The 22,481-nt window shown below is 47.5% G+C and overlaps 1 protein-coding gene across 5 annotated transcripts in view; it reads left to right on the top strand.

Moving 5' to 3' along the window:
• The window catches only part of FAM81A (family with sequence similarity 81 member A), a 39,575-nt gene that overhangs the window by 2,493 nt on the left and 14,601 nt on the right, over positions 1-22,481 (top strand). The window contains exons 2-5 of one of the 5 annotated variants that reach the window (XM_048867087.2): positions 1,340-1,480; positions 11,499-11,566; positions 12,992-13,265; positions 13,998-14,116. In XM_048867087.2, coding sequence (XP_048723044.2) covers positions 11,520-11,566; positions 12,992-13,265; positions 13,998-14,116 — 440 coding nt within the window. In that variant the 5' untranslated portion in view covers positions 1,340-1,480; positions 11,499-11,519. Of the gene's footprint in view, positions 1-1,334; positions 1,481-11,498; positions 11,567-11,768; positions 11,873-12,991; positions 13,266-13,997; positions 14,117-22,481 lie in introns of those variants that run through there. The other 4 variants (XM_048867086.2, XM_048867088.2, XM_048867085.2 and 1 more) reach the window with 4 other exon arrangements.

Here is a 22,481-nt window from a genome sequence, read left to right as displayed (position 1 = left end):
GGGTGTTTAACTGCAGTGTAGACATACCCCCCAGTGCTTTGTCATGGGCTCTGGCTTGGGGAAGGCTGTTAGAACTTGGCCCACAGTGAAGAGCTACTAAACAAATCAAATAAGGGAACTTAAAGCTGACAACAGATTTAAACCATTGCAAGCCTGGCAGTGAAGAAGGTGGTGAGAACTCTAAGGGCATGTCTACATTGCCCCACAGTTCGGACTAAGGGAGTGTGCATAGCTGTGGGCACCAAAATGCTGTGCTGTAACTCCCCCTTGTGGATGCTGCAGGTAAGAATGTACTGGTCATGAGTTCTCTGTAAACAATAACAGTTACGTGCCAGATCTAATAGGTCTATTCCCTCTGGGGACCTTTTAAGTTCACACCTGCAGCATCCACACAGAGGAGTTACAGCGCAGCATTTTGGTGTGCACTACCATTCAGACTCCTAGTCCGAAATGCGGGGCAATGTAGACATGCCCCCAGTATCATTCAGGATGAGATAACTGCCTCAAATATCATTGTAGGTGTGTCAGGTCTCTACATCAGAGAGATCTGAGCATGTACTGCAGAGCCAGCACGAGGTGTAAGCAGAATAAGCAATTGGTTAGGACCCTGAGCAACTTAAGGGAGCCCCTTTTAATTATTAGTATGTGTTGTGTGTGTTTGGGGGGAGGAAATATTTCTGCTTAGGGCCGGCAATGGCCTAGCACAAGCACTGGTCTACGGAGTGATGTGTTTAAATTAAAAATGACAAATAGCTGAATATTTCATATTTGGAAATATTGTTTCAGACGAATCAGTGTCTTTGGTGGCTTTTAGGACAATTTGTATTTGAAAGTACATCTGTGACTAATCCTGCAGTCTTTCTGCACCCAGACACTGACTTCAGTGGGAGTTACAGATGCAAAAGTATGGCAGGATGAAGCCATTGTGAGCTGAGGTAAAAAAACAAACCACATTTAAAATATACTGTCAATTATATGTTTTAAAATAGTTTAATATTTTGTCTTGTTTTTGGGACAATATGCTGGTCCTTAGTGATATAAATCAAGATAGTTCCACTGAAGTCAATGAGATTATTCACATATTTAAAATTAAGCTGTGCTTAAATGGTTTGCTGCATCAGGGTCATTAACATGCAGTTTGACGTAGTGGAAGGAGCACAGATCCAGGCTCTGCCACTGATTCACTGTATGACCTCTTTGGACAAGTCATTTAACCTCACTGGCTAAATTTCCCCAATTGTAAAATTGTGATAATAGTGCTAACCAAACCTACCTCACAGACTGTTGTGAGGATAGCCCTCAGATGAGTAATCCATTGTCTTAATGACACTTAGGGCAGGTCTACACTACCACAGGGATTGACACTCTGAGATCGATCCACCGGCGGTCGATTTAGTGGGTCTAGTAAAGACGCACCGAATGGACAGCAGATCACTCTCCAGTCAACCCCTGTACTCTACCCTCCGACGAGAAGAGTAAGGTAAGTCGACCGGAGATTTTCTCCCGTCGACCCCCTATGGTGTATACCCCACGGTAACTTGACCTAAGGTACATCGACTCCAGCTATGTTATTCACGTAGCTGGAGTTGCATAGCATAGGTTGACTTACCGCAGTAGTGTAGACATACCCTAAGACTATGTCTACACTATGAAATTAGGTCGAATTTATAGAAGTCGGTTTTTTAGAAATCGTTTTTATATAGTTGATTGTGTGTCCCCACACAAAATGTTCTAAGTGCATTAACTCGGCGGAGTGCTTCCACAGTACCGAGGCTAGCGTCAACTTCCGGAGTGTTGCATTGTGGGTAGCTATCCCACAGTTCCCGCAGTCTCCACCACCCTTTGGAATTCTGGGTTAAGATCCCAATGCCTAATGGGGCAAAAACATTGTTGCAGGTGGTTCTGGGTACATGTCGTCAGGCCCGCCCTCCCTCCTTCCATGAAAGCAACGGCAGACAATCATTTCATGCCTTTCTTCCGGGGTTACCTGTGCAGATGCCATACCATGGCAAGCATGGAGCCTGCTCAGCTCACTGTCACTGTATGTCTCCTGGGTGCTGGCAGATGCGGTACTGCATTGTTACACAGCAGCAGCTCATTGCCTTGCGGCAGCAGACGATGCAATAGGCCTGATAACCATCATCATCATCATGCCGCCTCGGTGAGGTCAGTCAGGAGCACCTGGGCAGACATGGGCACAGGGACATAATAGGAGTGACTCGACCAGGTCCTTCTCTTTAGTCCTGCCGGCAGTCGTATTGCACCGTCTTCTGCTGAGCAGCCAGGAGATGAGGATGGCTAGCAGTCCTACTGCACCGTCTGCTGCCAGCCTAAGATGTAAAAGATAGATGGAGTGGATCAAAACAAGAAATAGACCAGATTTGTTTTGTATTCATTTGCTCCCCCCTCCCTCTCTCCCTCCCTCCATGAAATCAAGGGCTGACTATTGTTTTAGTGAGGTCCATCAGGCACACCTTGAAAAGTTTAATGGAGATTCAGTCCTGCCTGGAATACCAGGGGGAGGGATAGCTCAGTGGGTTGAGCATTGGCCTGCTAAACCCAAGGTTTTGAGTTCAATCCTTGAGGGGGACATTCTGTGTAACAGTTGTTTTTGTTTCTCCTTGATGTAAAGCCATCCCCTTTGATTTTAATTCCCTGTAAGCCACGTTGTCAGTCACCCCTCCCTCCATCAGAGCAACAGCAGACAATTGTTTCGCGCCTTTTTTCCATGCAGATGCCATACCATGGCAAGCATGGAGCCTGTTCAGATCACTTTGGCAATTAGGAGCACATTAAACACCATGCGCGTTATCCAGCAGTATATGCAGCACCAGAACCTGCCAAAGCAAAACCGGGCGAGTAGGCGACATCAGCACGGTGACAAGAGTGATGAGGACATGAACACAGACTTCTATCAAAGCACGGGCCCTGGCAATGTGGGCATCATGGTGCTAATGGGGCAGGTTCATGCCATGGAATGCCGATTCTGGGCCAGGAAACAAGCACAGACTGGTGGGACTGCATAGTGTTGCAGGTCTGGGACGATTCCCAGTGGCTGTGAAATTTTGCATGCATAAGGGCACTTTCATGGAACTTTGACTTGCTTTCCCCTGCCCTGAAGCGCATGAATACCAAGATGAGAGCAGCCCTCACAGTTGAGAAGTGAGTGGCAATAGCCCTGTGGAAGCTTGCAACGCCAGACAGATACTGGACAGCTGGGAATCAATTTGGGGTGGGCAAATCAACTGTGGGGGCTGCTGTGATGCAAGTAGCCAACGCAATCAAAGATCTGCTGATATCAAGGGTAGTGAGTCTGGGAAATGTGCAGGTCATAGTGGATGGCTTTCCTGCAATGGGATTCCCTAACTGTGGTGGGTAATAGACGGAACCCATATCCCTATCTTGGCACCGGAGCACCCAGCCGGCGAGTACATAAACCGCAAGAGGTAGTTTTCAATAGTGCTGCAAGCACTGGTGGATCACAAGGGACGTTTCACCAACATCGACGTGGGATGGCTGGGAAAGGTACATGACGCTCACATCTTCAGGAACTCTCGTCTGTTCCAAAAGCTGCAGGAAGGGACTTTATTCCCAGACCAGAAAATAACCGTTGGGGATGTTGAAATGCCTATAGTTATCCTTGGGGACCCAGCCTACCCCTTAATGCCATGGCTCATGAAGCCATACACAGGCAGCCTGGACAGTAGTCAGGAGCTGTTCAACTACAGGCTGAGCAAGTGCAGAATGGTGGTAGAATGTGCATTTCGATATTTAAAAGCGCGCTGGCGCAATTCACTGACTAGCTTAGACCTGAGCGAAACCAATATTCCCACTGTTATTACTGCTTGCTGTGCTCTCCACAATATCTGTGAGAGTAAGGGGGAGACGTTTATGGTGGGGTGGGAGGTTGAGGCAAATCACCTGGCCACTGGTTATGCGCAGCCAGACACCAGGGCAGTTAGAAGAGCACAGGAGGGCATGCTGCGCATCAGAGGAGCTTTGAAAACCAGTTTTATGACTGGTCAGGCTACGGTGTGAAAGTTGTGTTTGTTTCTCCTTGATGAAACCCCACCCCCGTGGGTTCACTCTACTTCCCTGTAAGCTAACCACCCTCCCCTCCCACCTTCGATCACCGCTTGCAGAGGAAATAGTCATTGTTGCTTCACATTCATGCATTCTTTATTAATTCATCACACAAATAGGGGGATAACTGCCAAGGTAGCCCAGGACAGGTGGGGAGAAGGGAAGGACAAGGCCACACTGCACTTTAAAACTTAAACTTTAAAACTTATTGAATGCCAGCCTTCTATTGCTTGAGCAATCCTCTGGGGTGGAGTGGCTGGGTGGCCGGAGGTCCCCCCCCCACCGCGTTCTTGGGTGTCTGGGTGAGGAGGCTATGAAACTTGGGGAGGAGGCTGGTTGGTTACACAGGGGCTGTAGTGGCGGTCTGTGCTTCAGCTGCCTTTCCTGCAGCTCAACCATACGCTGGAGCATATTAGTTTGATCCTCCAGCAGCCTCAGCATTGAATCCTGCCTCCTCTCATCACGCTGCCACCACCTATCATCTTCCCGCCACCTCTCCTCACGTTCATGTTGTGCTTTCCTGCATTCTGACATTGTCTGCCTCCATGCATTGGTCTGTGCTCAGAGAATATTTCATCACGACTGCGTTTTGTTTCCACCTTCTAATCTTCGCTAGCCTCTGGGAAGAAGAAGATACTGTGATCCTTGAAACACATGCAGCTGGTGGAGGAAAAAAAAGGGACAGTGGTATTTAAAGATACATTTTATATAACAATGGGTACACTCTTTCACGGTAAACCTTGCTGTTAACATTACATACATAGCACATGTGCTTTCGTTACAAGGTCACATTTTGCCTCCCCCCACCGCGTGGCTAACCCCTCCCCTCACGCGTGGCTAACAGCGGGGAACATTTCTGTTCAGCCACAGACAAACAGCCTAGCAGGAACGGGCACCTCTGAATGTCCCCTGAAGAAAAGCACCCTATTTCAACCAGGTGACCATGAATGATATCACTCTTCTGAGGAAAACAGAGAGATAAAGAACCGATGTTGTTTGAACGCCAGCAAACATACGCTGCAATGCTTTGTTCTGCAATGATTCCCGACTACGTGCTACTGAGCTAGCGTGGTAAAGTGTCCTACCAGGGTGGACGGAATAAGGCTGCCCTCCCCAGAAACCTTTTGCAAAGACTTTGGGAGTACATCCAGGAGAGCTTTATGGAGATGTCCCTGGAGGATTTCCGCTCCATCCCCAGACATGTTAACAGACTTTTCCAGTAGCTGTGCTGGCCGCGAATGCCAGGGCAAATCAATCATTAAACACGCTTGCTTTTAAACCATGTATACTATTTAAAAAGGTACACTCACCAGAAGTCCCTTCTCCGCCTGGCAGGTCCGGGAGGCAGCCTTGGGTGGGTCCGGGGGGTACTGGCTCCAAGTCCAGGTTGAGAAACAGTTCCTAGCTGTTAGGAAAACCGGTTTCTCCGCTTGCTTGCTGTGAGCTATCATATTCCTCGTCCCCAAAACCTGCTTCCGTGTTTCCTCCCACTCCATTGACCGAGTCAAAGCACAGGGTTGGGGTAGTGGTGGCTGAACCCCCTAAAATGGCACTGCAGCTCATCACAGAAGCAGCATGTTTGGGGCTCTGACCCGGAGCGGCCGTTTGCCTCTCTGGTTTTCTGGTAGGCTTGCCTCAGCTCCTTAAGTTTCATGTGGCACTGCTTTGGGTCCCTGTTATGGCTTCTGTCCTTCATGCCCTGGGAGATTTTGACAAATGTTTTGGCATTTCGAAAACTGGAACGGAGTTCTGATAGCACTGATTCATCTCCCCATACAGAGATCAGATCCCATACCTCCCATTCGGTCCATGCTAGAGCTCTTTTGCGATTCTGGGACTCCATCATGGTCACCTCTGCTGATGAGCTCTGCATGGTCACCTGCAGCTTGCCACACTGGCCAAACAGGAAATGAGATTCAAAAGTTCGTGGGCCTTTTCCTGTCTACCTGGCCAGTGCATCTGAGTTGAGAGTGCTGTCCAGAGCGGTCACAATGGAGCACTCTGGGATAGCTCCTGGAGGCCAATCCATCAAATTGCGTCCACACTACCTCAAATGCGACCTGGAAAGGCCGATTTCAATGCTAATTCCCTTGTCGGGAGTGGAGTAAAGAAATCGATTTTAAGAGCCCTTTAAGTCGAAAAAAAGGGCTTCGTCGTGTGCACGGGTGCAGGGTTAAATTGATTTAATGCTGCTAAATTCGACCTCAACTCCTAGTGTAGACCAGGCCTTAGTGGAAACTACTTTTGTGAGGAATGGTTTGTGGGATTTGGCCCTTAGTATCTGTACAGTGTAAAAATGTGTAAATAATAATAGCCATCGCCAATATAATGCTTTTCATCATAGATCTCCAAGCACTTTACAAAGAAGGTCAGTATCATTATCCCCATTTTACACATGGAGAAACTGAGGCACAGAGGAGCATTGCCCAGGAGCACCCAGCAAAGCAGAAGCAGAGCAGGGATTTGAAATCAGGTCGTCTCAGTCCCAGTCAGTGTCCTGGCCATTTACTACAGTGTTTCTCATTAAAATGGGGCTATGTTTAAAAAAATAAATCTTATTCATGGAATGCTATACTGTAACTGGAACACACACATTGCTACAAAAATGCTCTCCGTTTTCTAAGCAGTGCCTTGAAACATGTTCTAATGCATGAACATGAGATGTATTTTGATACTTTTTCAGGATATCCCTCACAGGTTTTTTGAACTTCAAAAGTTGACACTTGTATTAAAATAACCTGTTTTCTCCTTCCATCTGTTCACCATATTGCACCAAGTTTCATCAGCAATTGCAAAACTGTTTTCATAGAACTCTTCGTATTCTGTAGCAATTCTGAGTTCACATGGAATTCAGGATCAGGCCCAATGTGAAAAAGGAGTGATCATTGCTACATCGTAATAGGATCCTCAGTGGGCTGAAGGGCCTAGTGGTTAGTGTCCACTCATTCATGGTGCAGTGGTAGGGTAGCCTGCACCCATCCACTCCACTGGGCTCTGACCCAGGGCCCGAGGAGGGTCAGCAGCATTTGCTTACAGGACAGGACTCTGAGCTACTTTCCCTGGGTCCATTCCTACCATTGCTTCACTCCCCCAGCTTCTGGCCCCAGATAAGGAGAAAAGAAAAATGAAAATGAAACCCAACTGCCAGCACATATGGGGCTCTGCATACAATCCTGTTCCTTCAGGGAGGCTTCTCCAGCCCCGCTTCAGGATTGGTCTGCACTCCTCCGCAACCTCCCCCTTCGGATCTTGGTTGCTTCCTTTTCAGCCCTGTTTCCAGATGGAGCATGCTCTGCAGGGTTGGAAGGGAAGGGCTAGCTGGGCTCAGTACTGCCCTTTAACCCTTCCAGTCCAGTGTTAGGTTTGTATACCCCATTACAATGTTAAAAACATTTGTTTTTAGATGGCATAGAGTAGATGGATTTGGTTATGGCTACCACTCCTTTTTGCAAGTAACCTACTGAGCCAAATTCTGATCTCATTTACACTTGTATAAATCCAGAGTTGCTGTATTGAAGTTAGAATTACATGGGTGCAAGTGATATCAGGATCTGTGGTTATTACCATATGTATTATGGCTGTTTGAAATAGAAAACAAATGGGTAAAAGACTAAATTTTGACCAGATTTTCAGTGACCTCTGTTTCTACAGGCACAAGTTAAATGTCTTTCTGCCAATATTTGAACCTGCATAACATATTAGCCCATATAATGTACTGTCTCAAACATTTGTTCCATTCTTCAACAAACATATCCTTACGTATCCTGACTGTGTTTTGTTTTTGTATTAATCATTGATGCAAAAACATTTCCTATTATTAGGAATATTTTGTTGTTTCCCATCAGTGCCATAGGTTAGCAATGTTGACCTTAGTTGGTGGTTTCCCAATTTCTGATGCTGGAGATGAATTAGTCATCAGATGGTTTGTTTATTTTTGTGTGGGGTTTCCTCTCTCTCAAGGCTACTCAACCCAACTACAACTGAGTCAGGGGACCTGGTTAAAACATGGCTGGCTCCTGATCCAGTACACTAGGGTTAACATTTCCATTATTAAATTGCAAAGCCTATTATATTGGAAACACAGTTAAGTCTGCTCCACAGACTGCAGTGTTGTGGAATCTATTTGTCTCTCAGAACAAGCTTTCAAATGGCTGGGTTACTTAAATGGAATACTAATGGCCACAACGTGATACACTTACTTATGCTGAATAGTACATTACACCATGAATATTTCTACTCTATAAGAGGTACTCTTGCTCCTATAGAGTAGTATCACAGCCTAGCTATGAAGTTGGTGGGGTTCATTTGGCTAACCATAAATCTTTCTTGTAAGGATTTTTGGTTTTAAATGACTGATTTTAATGAATATCTCATCTGTGAATAAGTCTCTTAACTTGGGATATTTTAAAATTTTCTGGGGATTGGTAATTCCAGGGTACAGCTGTAGATGCTAACAAGCAGACACTCACTATTAATTGATCCATGCAAAAGTTAACCATAATTGAGAGGGGAGTGTCAGCTTTCACTGAATTTTCTTGCTTTTACTGGTTTTTTAAATCACAGTTTAGAATTATTTCTATGCTATTTTTGTATATCAATTTAGAGTTGGATCAGAAAGGTATAGCAGTTTAGAAAGTTGTAGGTGCCTGTGAGTATTGGGTTTGTTTTAGGGTGACCAGATGTCCCAATTTTATAGGGACAGTCCCAATTTTGTGGTCTTTTTCTTATATAGGTTCCTATTACCCTCCACCCTCTGTCCCCTAATTTTTCACCCTTGCTGTCTGGTCACCGTAGTTTGTTTAGATGACCACAGATGTCAATATATAGGGACTGTCCATATGAACACTTGGCGCCTGGCAAGCTGGAGTGTAAATCTACCCCACACTAGCCTGCTGTGCACTAAAATGTCTGTGTGGACCCTGCTGCTGCGCACTGAAAGTTCGGAAGTGCACTTAAATTATATTGCTTCAAAATGGGAGTGATCAAAGCACATTATGGAATTTTAATGCATGGCAGCAGGGTCCACACGGACACTTATTCCATGGCAGGCTAGAGTGAGGTAGATTTACACCCTGGCTTGCGGTGAACTAAATATTCATATAGACAAGACCTTAGAATCATGGGGGCAGATCCTCAGCTGGTGTAAACTGTCATAGCTTTGAGCTAGGCCACAGACCCAATCTTGCAAACATGTACTGTTGAAGTTAATGGGACTATTCATAATAGGGAGCAATAATAAAGGGGAAAATTTTCAAAGGCATAAATGGGAATTAGGTGCCCAACGTCCATTCCTGTCAGTGGGATTTGGATGCCTAACTGCCCTTTATGTTTTCTGAAAATCTCCCCATAGTCCCAAAAATATATTTGTAAAAAAATCTAAACCAGTTCATGTATCCATCTTTTTATCTGAAATGAAAAGCAAGGGCACAGTTTGAGTATAGTTTTCCCCAAATGGGAGTGGTCTGCATGAAATCCAGTGTAAGCAGATCCTGGTGACCATCCTGACAAAGTGTGGTGTGTACATCACCTAAGCAATTTAGTTAATTTCTAAAATTAGACAAATGGTTACTTGAGCTAGCTTGAATAACAATAGCCGTGGAGCTGCAGCAGCTGGTTCAGCAGCACAGACCCTAGGTTAAGTACTTGTGTCTAGTCCGTACACTGCTTCCTTGGCTTCAGTGATATTGTTATTTGAGCAAGCTAGAACAAAGCTACCCTGGTTGTGACTACATGTGCTGAAGTCACTCTAAGTGCAATGTATTTGAATTTTTTCCACTAAACTAATTTAAAACAAAATTTTAAAATAGCACCATATTAATTATGATCTGAACATTGAGAGAAACTACCAGACAATCCTTGTGTTGCAAATTCTTCTCTCATACTGTAGATACTTGAAAAATATCAAAGACATGCAGCCTTAGTGCCAGGAGGATTGGTAATGAGTTGCAAAGCCATTGAACATCATATCACTGTGTGGTCACTGTTACACAATTTATATTTACGCATGGGTACTGTATAGTAATATTTGAGATACCACCAAATTTATCAATACTTAGAATGGGAAATAGGAGTTGTATAGATAATTTCCACTGTGCTCACTAGGTCAATAATGACTAAAAGGTATCTTGTGGCTTTGAGGTGACTTTAGCAAGTCTCAGTCCAGTTCACAGTAGAGAGGTATCTGTTAGACCTGGGTGGGAACCAGATTTTCTGTTTCATGGGAAATTCCATAATTTAGAATTTTTTTTCTGTTCTGAGACACAACAAAATCAAAAAATTTGAAGTTTCCCATGAAATGAAATTAAAAAAATTAAATAAAATACAGATGTTTCATTCTGATTTCAATAACATACAATTTTTAAAAACCCTGAAAAATTGTTTGGAAACAAAACATTCCATTCTGAAAAGATCAAAATGGAACACTTCAGCCTTATCAGGATGTTCTGTTCCATTCTTCTCATGAAAAAGAATTCCATATCAAAATCAACATATTTCCATAAAAGATATAGTTTTCAACAAATCAGCATTTTCTGACAAAAATGTTCCATTGGAAAATTTCCAACAAGCTTTTGTGTCCACATCACAAAGCCACCAGAGGCACTAACTGGAACTCTTCTCTGATGAGAGAGGCCAAGAACTGAATGTCAGATTCATCTCTGTGCAGAAGACAAACACTAGACTTCTGAACCACTTGAGTTCCCTATAGGCCTTTCATGGGGCAAATTTCACCTGGCCTAAGCCCTGACATAATAATATCCTCTCACCCCTAGTAGTTGTCCTGTTTGCGGACTGGTGTTAGGAAGTTCACTTTGCCACTGCCTGTGCCAATCTTGTTCTGGGAGGAAGGATGGTCCAGTGGTGAGGGCACTGGCTTAAGACATGGGGAGCCAGATTCATTCCTTGTTCCACCAAGAACCAACCTCCTGTGTGACTCTGGACAAGTCATTTAGCCTCTCTGTGCCTCAATTCCCCAACTGTAAAAAATTGGGGTATTAATGCTTCCCTATTTCAGAACAGGGTTGTGAGCCTAAACACATTAGGGACACTAAACCGCTTTGAGGTCGACTGATGAAAAGTGCTATATGAGAGAGGCTTTACTATTATTAGTTCTGTGGATAAACAAAGAACTACAGCCTACAGGCTTGTCAATCTAGCAGCTTTCATGCATGCTGCATTCACTTGAAAAAGCTTTTTAGTTGTTTTTAGTCATCTAATCCTCCCCCCTGTTTTGTTGTGTTATATCAAATTTTGGATGCAAGTAGTCTGAAAGCAAAATCATGGGCAATATATCAAATGTCTTCCAATGTCAGAGTTGTTAGCATAATCTTAAGGTTCACTTAAAACAGATACACAAAGTCATTTCAGTGCCAGATATAAACAACTGTTAAATAATTTAATGTGTATTTTCTCAACAGACATAAATTATTGAAAAGAAAATGGCACAACGAAGCCCAATCTTTCCGACACTTGCCCCCACTGAAAGGTACAGTCTGGCATGTTAGAAATCTAGAATCTACAGAGCGCAGGAGTATCTGTGCTTCTCCTTTAATTCTCTATTTACAATCATGCTTAACATTGTAGCTTTTGTACTTAATGCAACAATTAAACTAAATTAAATATGGTAGACATATACTCTGCTTATCCAAACCATGGGCCAAATCCTAAAGCCCTTGGCTTTTATTCAGTCCTTTCTCAAGGAAAATTTCTACTGGCTTCAACTGTGACAGAGTGAAAACCCAGGACATCAGGACTTGTCCCAGTGGAAGTCTTTCACGAGTAAGGAATGAAGGTAAAAATTTGGGGCCAAATTCTATGCTCATTTACACCCTGGTTGCATCTCCATTAACTTACATTGTGCTATAATTTCACTGAAGTGAAAACAGAATTTAGCCTTCACTTCATGATTTGGCCCCTGTGAATATCAGATAACATACAGCATACAAGAAAAAAAACTAAGGTGTTTAAAGAAAATAACTAAGAGCTGTTTAAAGGCACAAAGGGGCATTAGGCACCCAATGCTCATTGACTTTCAATGGGAGCTGAATACCTATTTTTCTCTTTGTGCCTTTGAAAATCTTTCCCCCAAAGGATTACAAAACTTAACCTCTGCGAAAGACTGCGTTCATTGATGGCCGGATTTTCAAAAGTCTCAGCACCTCAGCAGCAACTATTGCTTTCAATAGAAGCTGCTCAGCGCTGAGCTCTTTTGAAAAATCTGCACAATTATTTAGGTGCCTAAATGGGAGCTGATGTTGCCTTAGAGACTGTGAGAAGCTTGGATTTTGTCCCTCCTGGATTTACAAAGCTTTAGCATGCATTTATTCAGCTCCCAAGAGAAATTTTTGGATGCATACTCCAGGAGTAGCCTTACTGGGAGAGAAGAGAATGGATGCAGATATTTCTTCTTAGTATATTTTTATTTAACTTTATTGCAGTTATTGCGTTGAACAAAGATGGATAAAAAGCAGCTGCAAAGTTTGCACACATGTAGTAATGCTTGCAAAATTTAATCAAAAACATGCTGAGTTCATGTTCCCAGCCAAAGTGCTTTGTCTGTCTTAATTTGTCCCAAAACACACTAATATCCTTTTGTTAAGTGCACATGCCTGGGTTAGTCACCCTAAGTGAGGTGGGGAGGAGGCCCTGATCTCCCTTTACACCTATTATGCATGGCAGTAAATGCTGCACCTGCTTATGTACAGTAGTGGGCCTCTCCCTGGAAGTGTTCAGGATTTCTGGGAGGTAGTATTCTTTCTGGAGGCACTCTACCTCCCAGTGGTTCTATTAAGGTGGTATCAATCTTACATACATGGCTGTGGTTAAAAGGTACAATAGAACTGTGAGTAAGGTCCTCAGTATCTGGCAACGCATTAATAATTCATTTGTTTGAATATATTTCTTTTGTTAGACGGGTTCGAAATATACCACTACACAGCCAAGCTTTGACCGCGGTCCCATTAGCATCTGCAAGTCTAGTGGATCAGCTAGAAGACAGAATTCTAAGCCATGAGAAAACAACTGCTGCCCTTGTGGAACACGCTTTTCGCATTAAGGAGGACATTGTTTCCACTTTGCATAGAATGCAGAACAAAGGAGGAGGAGATCGGTTGGCTAGGCAACTCTTAGAAGAACACATCCGAAACATAACGGCAATAGTGAGGCAGCTTAACCGGGACATTGAGGTATGTTCTGATTCTTTCCCGGGCCTGACCTCATCTCTGCTATTGACGCCAAGAGTAATAAGAAAATTTAGTAAGATTTAATATGTGATGCAAGTATAAGATCTGTGTGTACATCCTTACAAAGTGCATGCAGAGTATGTAGTTCTTTTCGTGGCTATAAAAAAAACCATACAGGGTGGCAGAAATTTAAATATAAATTCTACACAAACAGTTTTGCGGTGCTAATCTATTTCCTTTCAACACAAAACTAGAAAATGTAAGAAATCATCAGTTAATGCAGCACTAACATGCATTTCAACCTTAGTTTAAAGGCCCTACCACCTAAACATACTCAGACTCCTCACCCCGGCAAGAAAAACTCCCTTTCATTTTCCACATGCACCACCCACAATGCACACATCCAGGAGATCCAATCACAATTAAATATGCAACCTTAAGGCTGACGTCTGCAGAAATTAGCAGGGTAGTGGTAGATGGACAAATATAGGCTAGTATTTGAGTGCCCAATTCTGCTTCCAGTGTGACTTCAGTGAGAGTTGTGTGTGTAGATTGGGCCCTGAAAATCAGGAGAAGCCATAAATGAATATAATGCATCACTTTCTGCATGCCTATAAAAACAGTTATTAAATTAAAAAATAGATTTTATATTTGGATTTAGCAAAATATAATAAGTGGCCTATTGAATGTATAATTGACTTATTGAACTCCCGTTTGCATATTAATGCGTTATAGACGCTGCAGGAACAGATACGTGTCAGGGATAACCTCAGTTATGGAACTAATTCTACCTTAAAGAGCCTGGAAATGCGGCAGTTGTCTGGTTTGGGAGATCTTCGGGGGAGAGTTGCAAGGTAAGTGTCAGTTTTGGGGGTATTTTTTGCAATCAGCTGATTTTCTATTAATCTTGAAGTATGCCTTTTACATTGAATGACAGTGGGTCAAATTTAACCTTGGCTTAACTTCCAGAATGAATTTGGCTCAATGTTTTCATGGTAATGCACAATAATCTCCTGCCTTCCAGTATCAAATATTAAAACTAGTTACATGACTTAATTCTTGAAATTAGATTTCAGTTAATGGGCTTGAATTCTAAAAATGCTTCAGTTTGGTTCAGTTTTAGAAAGGACTGAGGTTCAGGCTGGGTTGTCTTTTTTTTTTTTTTAAAAACTAACTCTTTAGCTCACCTGTAATAAAGATACCATGGAACAGTTTGCGTTCCCAGAGAGCAATATAAAATTATATATTGCTTTTGAATGTATTTGAAGAAGTAGAAACAAACTGGTTACTCTTATTAAACATTAGATAAACTGCATGTTATTCCCAGGGTTTAAAGTAAAGGGGAGTGGAGGAAAGCATAGAGTGATAGAGATTCTACAGGCCAAGTTAAGCCTTCATATAGGCCTGGTCTACACTAGCAACTTATGTTGGTATAACTATGTCGCTCAGGGGTGTGGACCTAACTCCTGGAGTAGACAGGGCTATGTCGACGGGAGGGCTTCTCCTGTTGACGTAGCTACCACCTCTCGGAAAGGTGGATTAACTATCCTGCCAGGAGAAGCTGTCCTGTCAGTGCAGGTAGCCTCTTCGCTGAAATGCTGCAGTGGTACAGCGGCATCAGGGCAGTTTACCTGCTGCAGCATTTTAAGTGTAGACAAGACTTTGTTTTTAGATTATACTCTCAATGACACCTGGGTAAACCTACTTACAGCTGGCACCGATGACAAAGAAGACACAATCAGAAGGTAGTGGGGTTGCACATGTGTAGATGAGGACTTAATTTCGCATACAGAACCTTTATGATTGATGGCTTCTGCCGAATTACATCAGGGATGAATTTGTCCAATTATCTGGATTTTTGAAGACATTCTATTCTTTTTTGCCAGACCAGTTTTGTTAGTTGACTGCGGTTCATCTGAAATTATAGTTACTGATACCTTCAAAAGGTCAGAAAAACCTCAGCTGAGGGAGGTGAAAGGTTAAGTTGCTGTAAGATTTCCTGGTGTCTATATTGGGCAGCATATAGTTTCCACGTTGACTTGTTAGCCCAATTTCCAAGGAGTGGTTTAAACAGGGTTTAAAGCACTGATTATAGAGGACTGATTTTTTCAGACAGACATTCAGTCAGTTCTTTTAAGCACAGCAGGAAAACAAAACCAGCTCTTGATTTGTTGTCTTCAAGTCAGACAAACTATTGAATAATATTTATTTATCACTGAAGGGTCACTGCCAAATTCATCTGCATGAGTCTTCCTGCATAGCTCTCTTTCATATAACGGTTTCAGAGTAGCAGCTGTGTTAGTCTGTATTCGCAAAAAGAAAAGGAGTACTTGTGGCACCTTAGAGACTAACAAATTTATTTGAGCATAGTCTCGAAGGTGCCACAAGTACTCCTTTTCTTTTTTCATATAAAGGATTCACAGTGAGATTCTACAAGATCCCATGTTTGGAGCAACACAACTAGTGCCAGCTTGTGTAGCCTTTATTCACATTGGTGAGTGCTCATTCATGCAAGTAGTGCCATTGAATTCAATGAGAATACTCACATGAATGAGAACTTGTAAAAATGTGGCCCTAAATGGCTAAGTGCTTAAAATGGGGGATGATAGTGGGCTATCAGCACTTAGACCATTATTTCTTCTTGATATGTTTACTCGGGGAAGTTCATGCTTTTCCCCTGATAATTATAACTACATGACAGATTACACAAAGTGCAATGCTCAAGGTCAGTCATCAGAGTGCCTCGGGCTGGAAATTCATGTTCGTTATTGAGACAGAACCAGTTTATTTTCTCTTGTTGTTTGCTGTTTTGTGGTTCCCCATCAGGCATTTTGTTAAAATCTTCCCCGTGAGGGGAAGAAAACTTGTTTTACTTGTAAATGCTGAATTAAATTAGGACATTGTTCTGTGAGAGTGAATGAAGTGCCTTCAGTTACAAGCACATTTTGCTGTAAAAATTCCCATAACTCCTGACTACAATTTATCATTATTTGTATTACAGTAGTGCCTAAAGACCCCAGCTGAGACTGCGACCTCATTGTGCTAGATGCTATACAAATATATAGTGGGAGACTGTTCTAAATTGCTTGCAGTTATTTCATCAATAAATTTGAAATTAACTCACTTGTATAATTTCACCCAAACTGTTCCACCAGGAGAATCCAAAGGGTGAGTCTGGCCTGCTGGCTCTCAGGCTAGATCTAGGAGTTAACTTTTTTGACCAGCTTCTGTAAGAATTTGAGTGTTAATCCAGGGTTCTGGCCAAATATCAACATGGGTGATTACATTCTGCCTATCTAAATTCCCCTTGCAATTTCAAATGGATATTGTATTATTTCCTATCATAAACCATTCTGTAGTGGATCTCATCTGTACAGTGTTGAACAGCTATTCTGTTTCTTCTTCCAGGTAGCTGCATTTCTCGGTGAGTGTAGTGTTATCCTTATAGACAGATGCTCTTGAAGCATAACACAAATCCAAACTCCCCCAAATTCTGGAGAAGTTCAGACCTGAACTGAACTTCACAGCTGTTCTCATCTCTATAAAGGGATGAGACTAAATCCCTACAGCTGAATACCCTCCAAACTCTGGGAAAGTTTAAATTCAGATTCCAGCTTGTGCCTCATGCCCATCTCTACTTACTTTTATTTGCCAATCATTTTGAAAAACACTTTGAAATTGTTCAACATGAAAGATGGTGTATAAGTCCACCATAAATTATTAATATCAATAATAAATAATCAGCATCATTAAGCTAACTGAAACTTTTATGAAAGATTTAGGAACATGAGAATTGCCATACTAGATCAGATTAGTTCTCCATCTAATCCAGCATTTTGTCTCTGAAGTAGCCAGTCCTGTCTACTGTCAAAGGAAGTTAAAAGAAGCCCTTCAGAAGGCAGGTAAAGGGAATAACGTGCCAGTAGGGAAAGCTTCTTCTTTATCTGCAGTCATGAGAGGTTGATTTATGCCCTGAAAATGAGAGATTATATTTCTTCAAAAAAATTTTTTTTTTTTAAATTTTTGTGTAAAAGTTTGGATTTACCCCTGCAGCCCCTCCTGCCGGTAGTCATTGGGAATTAGCTCATCCAGCCCTGGAGCGCCCTCTGCAGGCTGGTAATCCACCTTCCCGCCAGCCCCCATGTCCCTCCCAGGACCTGGTGCCCTTTTCTCTGGAGTGCTGCCCCCCTGGCAGTAGCCCCACACTCTCAGGTTCTGGGTCTCCCCACCCAAGGGAACCCCCACCCTCTAACCCCAACTCACCTCAGTTTGGGCTACTGCCAGTCCCCACTTAGCTCCTTGTATCGGGCGCAGACTGCAGCATATACACCACTCATCACAGGCAAGGGGGTTTTGGACCTGCTGCCTCCACCTACCTGTGGGCTGCCCCTCTGCAGCCCTGCACCTATTCAGCCTCTAGTCAGGCCTGCAGTCTGAGGCTTTCCAGGCCAGAGCTCCCAGCAACTCTGGCCCTTCCCCAGCCCTGCTCCAACCTAGGTGTCCTGCTCGGCACCTTGCAGCCAGGCCCTTCTCCCTCTCCAGGCAGAGGGAGACTGACTGGGCTCTCACAGCTTCTTATAGGGGCCAGCTGGGCCTGATTGAGGTGGCTGCGGCTGCTCCTTTAACCCGGCTGGGCTTTTCCCCACAGCTCCAGCCCTCTCTCTGGGCCAGCCTCAGCCCGTCAGGGCCGGAGCGGGTAACCACCCCACTCTAGGAGGGAGGGTCAGTCTGCTCGGGCTGCCCTGCTGGCTGGAGCTCTCTCCTTTCTCTGGCTGCCCTGGGCTGTTGCTGCTGGCTGGAGCTCTCTCCTTTCTCTGGCTGCCCTGGGCTGTTGCTGCTGGCTGGAGCTCTCTCCTTCCCTGGAGGACTGCTGCTGCTGCCGCCACAGCTGCTGAGTGTGTGTGTGGGGGGCCTTGCTGGCCTGCTCCCCCTCCCCCCACCTCTGGAGGGAGAAGCCAGGACCCCACTGCTGACACCTCTGGGGGTCCTTCCTGCCTGGACGCCAGGGCTGCTGGAGCTGCTGTTGCTTCTGCATTTGTTCTGGGGAGCTGCTGGAGCCTGGAGCAGGAAGACGACTAATAGGACCATCGGCTGCTGCGGGAGCGCACAGACCCTGGAGACCACTGTGGAGGGGGCCATTGAGGACTGAGTGGTTATCGAACTGCGCTTTTGAGGTGGAGGTCCTGACTGTGTTTGTGGGGAGGTAGGGGGTGTGGCGTGCAGCCTGCCCCTGGTCCATGTGTGTCCCCAACCACCACCATTGCCCCCTCCATCACCCCCACCGGCCACATACCATCTGCCTCAAGCTCCTGCCTCTAGGACTCAGCTGCTTGCCTGGCCTGCCATGCCTGTTTCCACCATTTGGGCCTGCAGCAGCAGCCAGCCAACAGTGACTTTTCGCAAGCACACGTGCCGCCCCTCCTTTTTCGGACTGCCTCCCCTTCCAATTACAGCCCTTTGCCCCTCAGCTTTTTTGCCTAAGCCCCTTGCGAGCCCAGTTTGTTTGCCTACCCATTTCCCCTCCACGGTTTGGTTTGTTTGTCCTGCCCTGGCCCTATGGCTAGCCCCTGGGTTCCCCTGCCACCCCCAGCCTGGCTACTCCCTTTCCTTTGCAGCCCCCCCCTTGTGTGCCCATGCCCCCCTCTCATGTGCTTGTGTCCCCACCGTTTTGGTTGATCACTGCACCCCCCTGATGTTATTGTGACCTTCCCTCCCCTAGTGCAGCTTGAGGAGCCGCACTTCCACCCTAGGTCGGTGACTGACCCCCCCCACAAGTCCTTGATAGCCCACGAATCTGCCCCCCCCCCCGTTTTGGGCGCTCTCCTCCCTGCCTGCAGCCTAGCGGGGAGGAGTGGTTGACCTGCTTCCCCTCTCAACCCCTTTCTCTGGTGTTTTTCCCCTCCTTCCCAGCTCATCATGGCAGGAGACATGACGGGTGGGTTCCCTGGGGGAGACCCCGCTCCCCCCCGACACCTCCAATAGCCTCTACTTCAACCGCCACTGCCGAACCACTGGCTATTGCCCCCGCTGGGGCACCGTCAGTGGCGGGCAATGGGGTGACCTCCGCTGCTGCCACGTCTCTTTCCCCCTCCGATTCCGGGGGAGCTCCTAGCTAAAAAGACTAGGCCTTCCATGGCAAGGGCTGCCCCCACTGCCGCGGCCCTGCTATCGGCCGCAGCGTCCCTCCCTGCTGTTCCCTCCACCAGCACCGTGGGTGCCACCCCCTCCAGTCCCCAGAGCGTATACCCAGGTGGCGGCGGCCCCCTGCCAATTACTTTGTCATCTCTCCCAGCCACCGCCGCTGTTACCATCCCTACCGGCCGGGGCCCCTTCCCCACCTTGACCAGAAAGTACGGCATCTATTGCCTCCTGGTGCCTGCCTTGCCCTGGAGACCTACGTGTGGACGTTGGCGAGGGTGGCGGTCTCCAGAATGTATGGCAAGGTCGTCTTCTTCCTTGCCTCGGAGGCCGCCGCCCAGGAGGCGGTGGCGAAGGGCCTGGCGGTGGGAGGCATGTTCATCCCCCTGGAGCCGCTGGAGGACCTGGGTGCCTGTGTAGTCCTGACCTCTATTCCTCCTTTCCTCCCCAATGCTGCCCTGCTGCCTGCCCTCTCTACCCTGGGGGAACCAATCTCTGTCATCAGCCCTCTCCCGCTGGGCTGCAAAGACCCCATCTTCCGTCACATCCTCTCGTTCCGCCGGCAGGTGCAGCTTCAACTGCTGCCAGCAGTGCGTGGTGGAGAGGCGCTCAAGGGGTCTTTCTTGGTCACCTACCAGGGGGCCCATTACCGGGTGCATTATTCCATGGGAGAGGCCCGGTGCTACCTCTGCTGGGTGATGGGGCATGTCCTGAGGGACTGCCCCTTGGCCCAGCACAGAGGAGCGCCTGGGACCCCCGAGCTCTGGCAGGGTGCCAGCCCCATCATTGCCAGCACCCCTGGCTGCCCAACACCCGGAGCCGCCCCTCCTCCTCCTCCTCAGCCCACCACTTCTCCCGCTCGGGCCCAAGGGGTACTTCCCCCAGTGTGCCCAGATGAGCAGGAGAGCCCTGCCTCTGCTGCATGCACTCTGGCAGGGCCCGTAGAGGAGGGTCCGGTGGGGGTATCGCCGGGCGTGGGAGAGGGCTCGCCCCAGGGGGAATCTGCCCCCCCTCGGGAAGGCAACGGTGGGGCAGCACGAGTCCCCGAGTCATCATCCTTGCCCCCTGACCCAACACCTGTTACTCAGCCCGCAGACAATGCCATGGAGGGCTGGACACTAGTACGGGGAAAGCGGAAGGCTCGAGCTCCGCTCCTGCCATCCGATGCAGAGGCCCTCCGGAAAACCAGGAAGGAGGGCACCGCTACCGAGCCCTCCACCCTGCCCACGGCCGAGTTCCATCCACCAGTGCCGGCTGAGGAAGATGTGGCAGCACCGGAGAGGAGCACCACCCCTCCACTGGGGTCCCTCCCCACGGAGACCTCCAATAGAGCCCCTCCTGCCACTTTGACATCCAAAGCCCCTGTCAGCCCCGAAGCGAGCACGCTCCGGGCGCTGGCGGGGAGGGCCTCGGGGTGGTGGGAGGTGATCTCCCCTCCATCTATGAGGAGATTGAGGCCCTGGGTCTGACCCCCGTCACCCAGGGGGAGGATGACCCTCTGCCAGCGGGCCTCGACCTGAGCGACCTGACCCCGGCCCTCCCTTCCCAGTGCCCCTTTCCCATAACCCCTGCTTCTGCTCCTGCCTTTGAGGGTCCCCTGGACTCTTTGACCTGCCCGGCCACAGGTGGCACTCCGCTGACGGCCGCCGAGCCTCCTGAGGCGAAGGCTAGTGCCTCGCGGCCAGGACCCGAGTTACCAGGGGTATCCCCCGTTGGCGTGGGGCAACCGATTTCCTTCCCGTGCAGGGGCCCCACTGAAAATTGCCCACCCTCTGATGCTGTGGCTGTCACACATGCCGGGCTCAGGCTCAACGGCAGCACTGGGGACCCCCTCCCCATCCCTCAGACCCCTGAGCCAGACCAAGAGGAGCCATCTCCCAGCGGCCCAGCTACTGGGGCCCAGGATCCTGCCTCTGCCCCTCTCCCCGACCCTACTCCTGACCCCGTCCCTATTCCCTCCACTTCCCATGATGCCACTGCCACCCGTGGGGCCGTCTCATTCCCTTTCCCGGAGGATGACCCCCAGGGAGCGGCCTTTGTGTTTCCCTGTCCCGACTCACTAGGGGCTGCTATCTTCCCTCCGCCGCCCCCCATTGAGCTGGGGTCTGAGGCGGGTCAGGTGGCGCCGGTCCATCGGGTGCCGTGTCGAGGGTCTGCCCCTTGCCTGCCCATCTTGGTGGGCCACGGGGCTGTGCCAGGGGCCCCACCGGAGGTCAACCGGGGGACAGTGACCCCCACACCCCCATCGGTTGCGAGACGATCTGCGGGAGTTTCTAGAAGACATCTGTGGCTCCCGCAATAAGGTGCAGCTTGCTCTCCAGTGATGGGGGGATTTTCACCAAATCCTCTGGGCTGTGAGGGCCCTCATGGGGGAGGGTAAGAGGACCAGGAAGCAGGGCGCCATGGCTTACCATCGGGCCTGCGGCTTCAGTGACTCCTTGCTCACCTTCGGGGTAGGTCATGGTTTGCTGCGCGGCCCACTGGGGGCCATGAGCATCCCTGCCGGCAAGGATCCCCCACAGCCCTCCTCATGGCACCTTTCACCTTTGTAACACTGAACACCCGGGGCTGTAGGATGGGTCTCCGCAGGTGCCGGGTGCTCTCCTTCCTTCGGGAGGGTGGGTACTCTGTGGTTTTTCTGCAGGAGACCCGTACGGATCCGGCCGCCGAAGACAGCTGGCAGCTGGAATGGGGGGACAGGGTCTATTTTAGCCATCTCACAGTTCATACGGCTGGAGTGGTGACCCTGTTCTCCCCCAACCTACGGCCTGAGGTGCTGGGTGTCGCTGAGGTTGTGCCGGGCCACCTGCTGCACCTCCAGGTCCGCATGGAGGGGCTTGTAGTCAACCTCATTAACATCTATGCCCCGACATCGGGCCCGGAGCGGATGCGTTTTTATCAGCAGGTGTCTGCCTTCCTCGGCTCCATGGATCCTCATGAGTGCCTGGTCCTGGGCGGGGACTTTAACGCCACCCTCGAGGAGCGGGACCGCTTGGGGACCGAGAAGAGCCCGGCCGCCGCGGATATCCTCCGAGAGATTGTCGAACATCACTCCCTGGTGGACGTCTGGCTCGACCACCA

This window comes from Caretta caretta, chromosome 10, assembly GCF_965140235.1.
Source record: "Caretta caretta isolate rCarCar2 chromosome 10, rCarCar1.hap1, whole genome shotgun sequence".
NCBI classification, from domain to species: Eukaryota; Metazoa; Chordata; order Testudines; family Cheloniidae; genus Caretta; species Caretta caretta.
The sequence above is the reverse complement of the archived record's forward strand: the minus strand, read 5'-3'. Positions and strand labels throughout refer to the sequence as shown.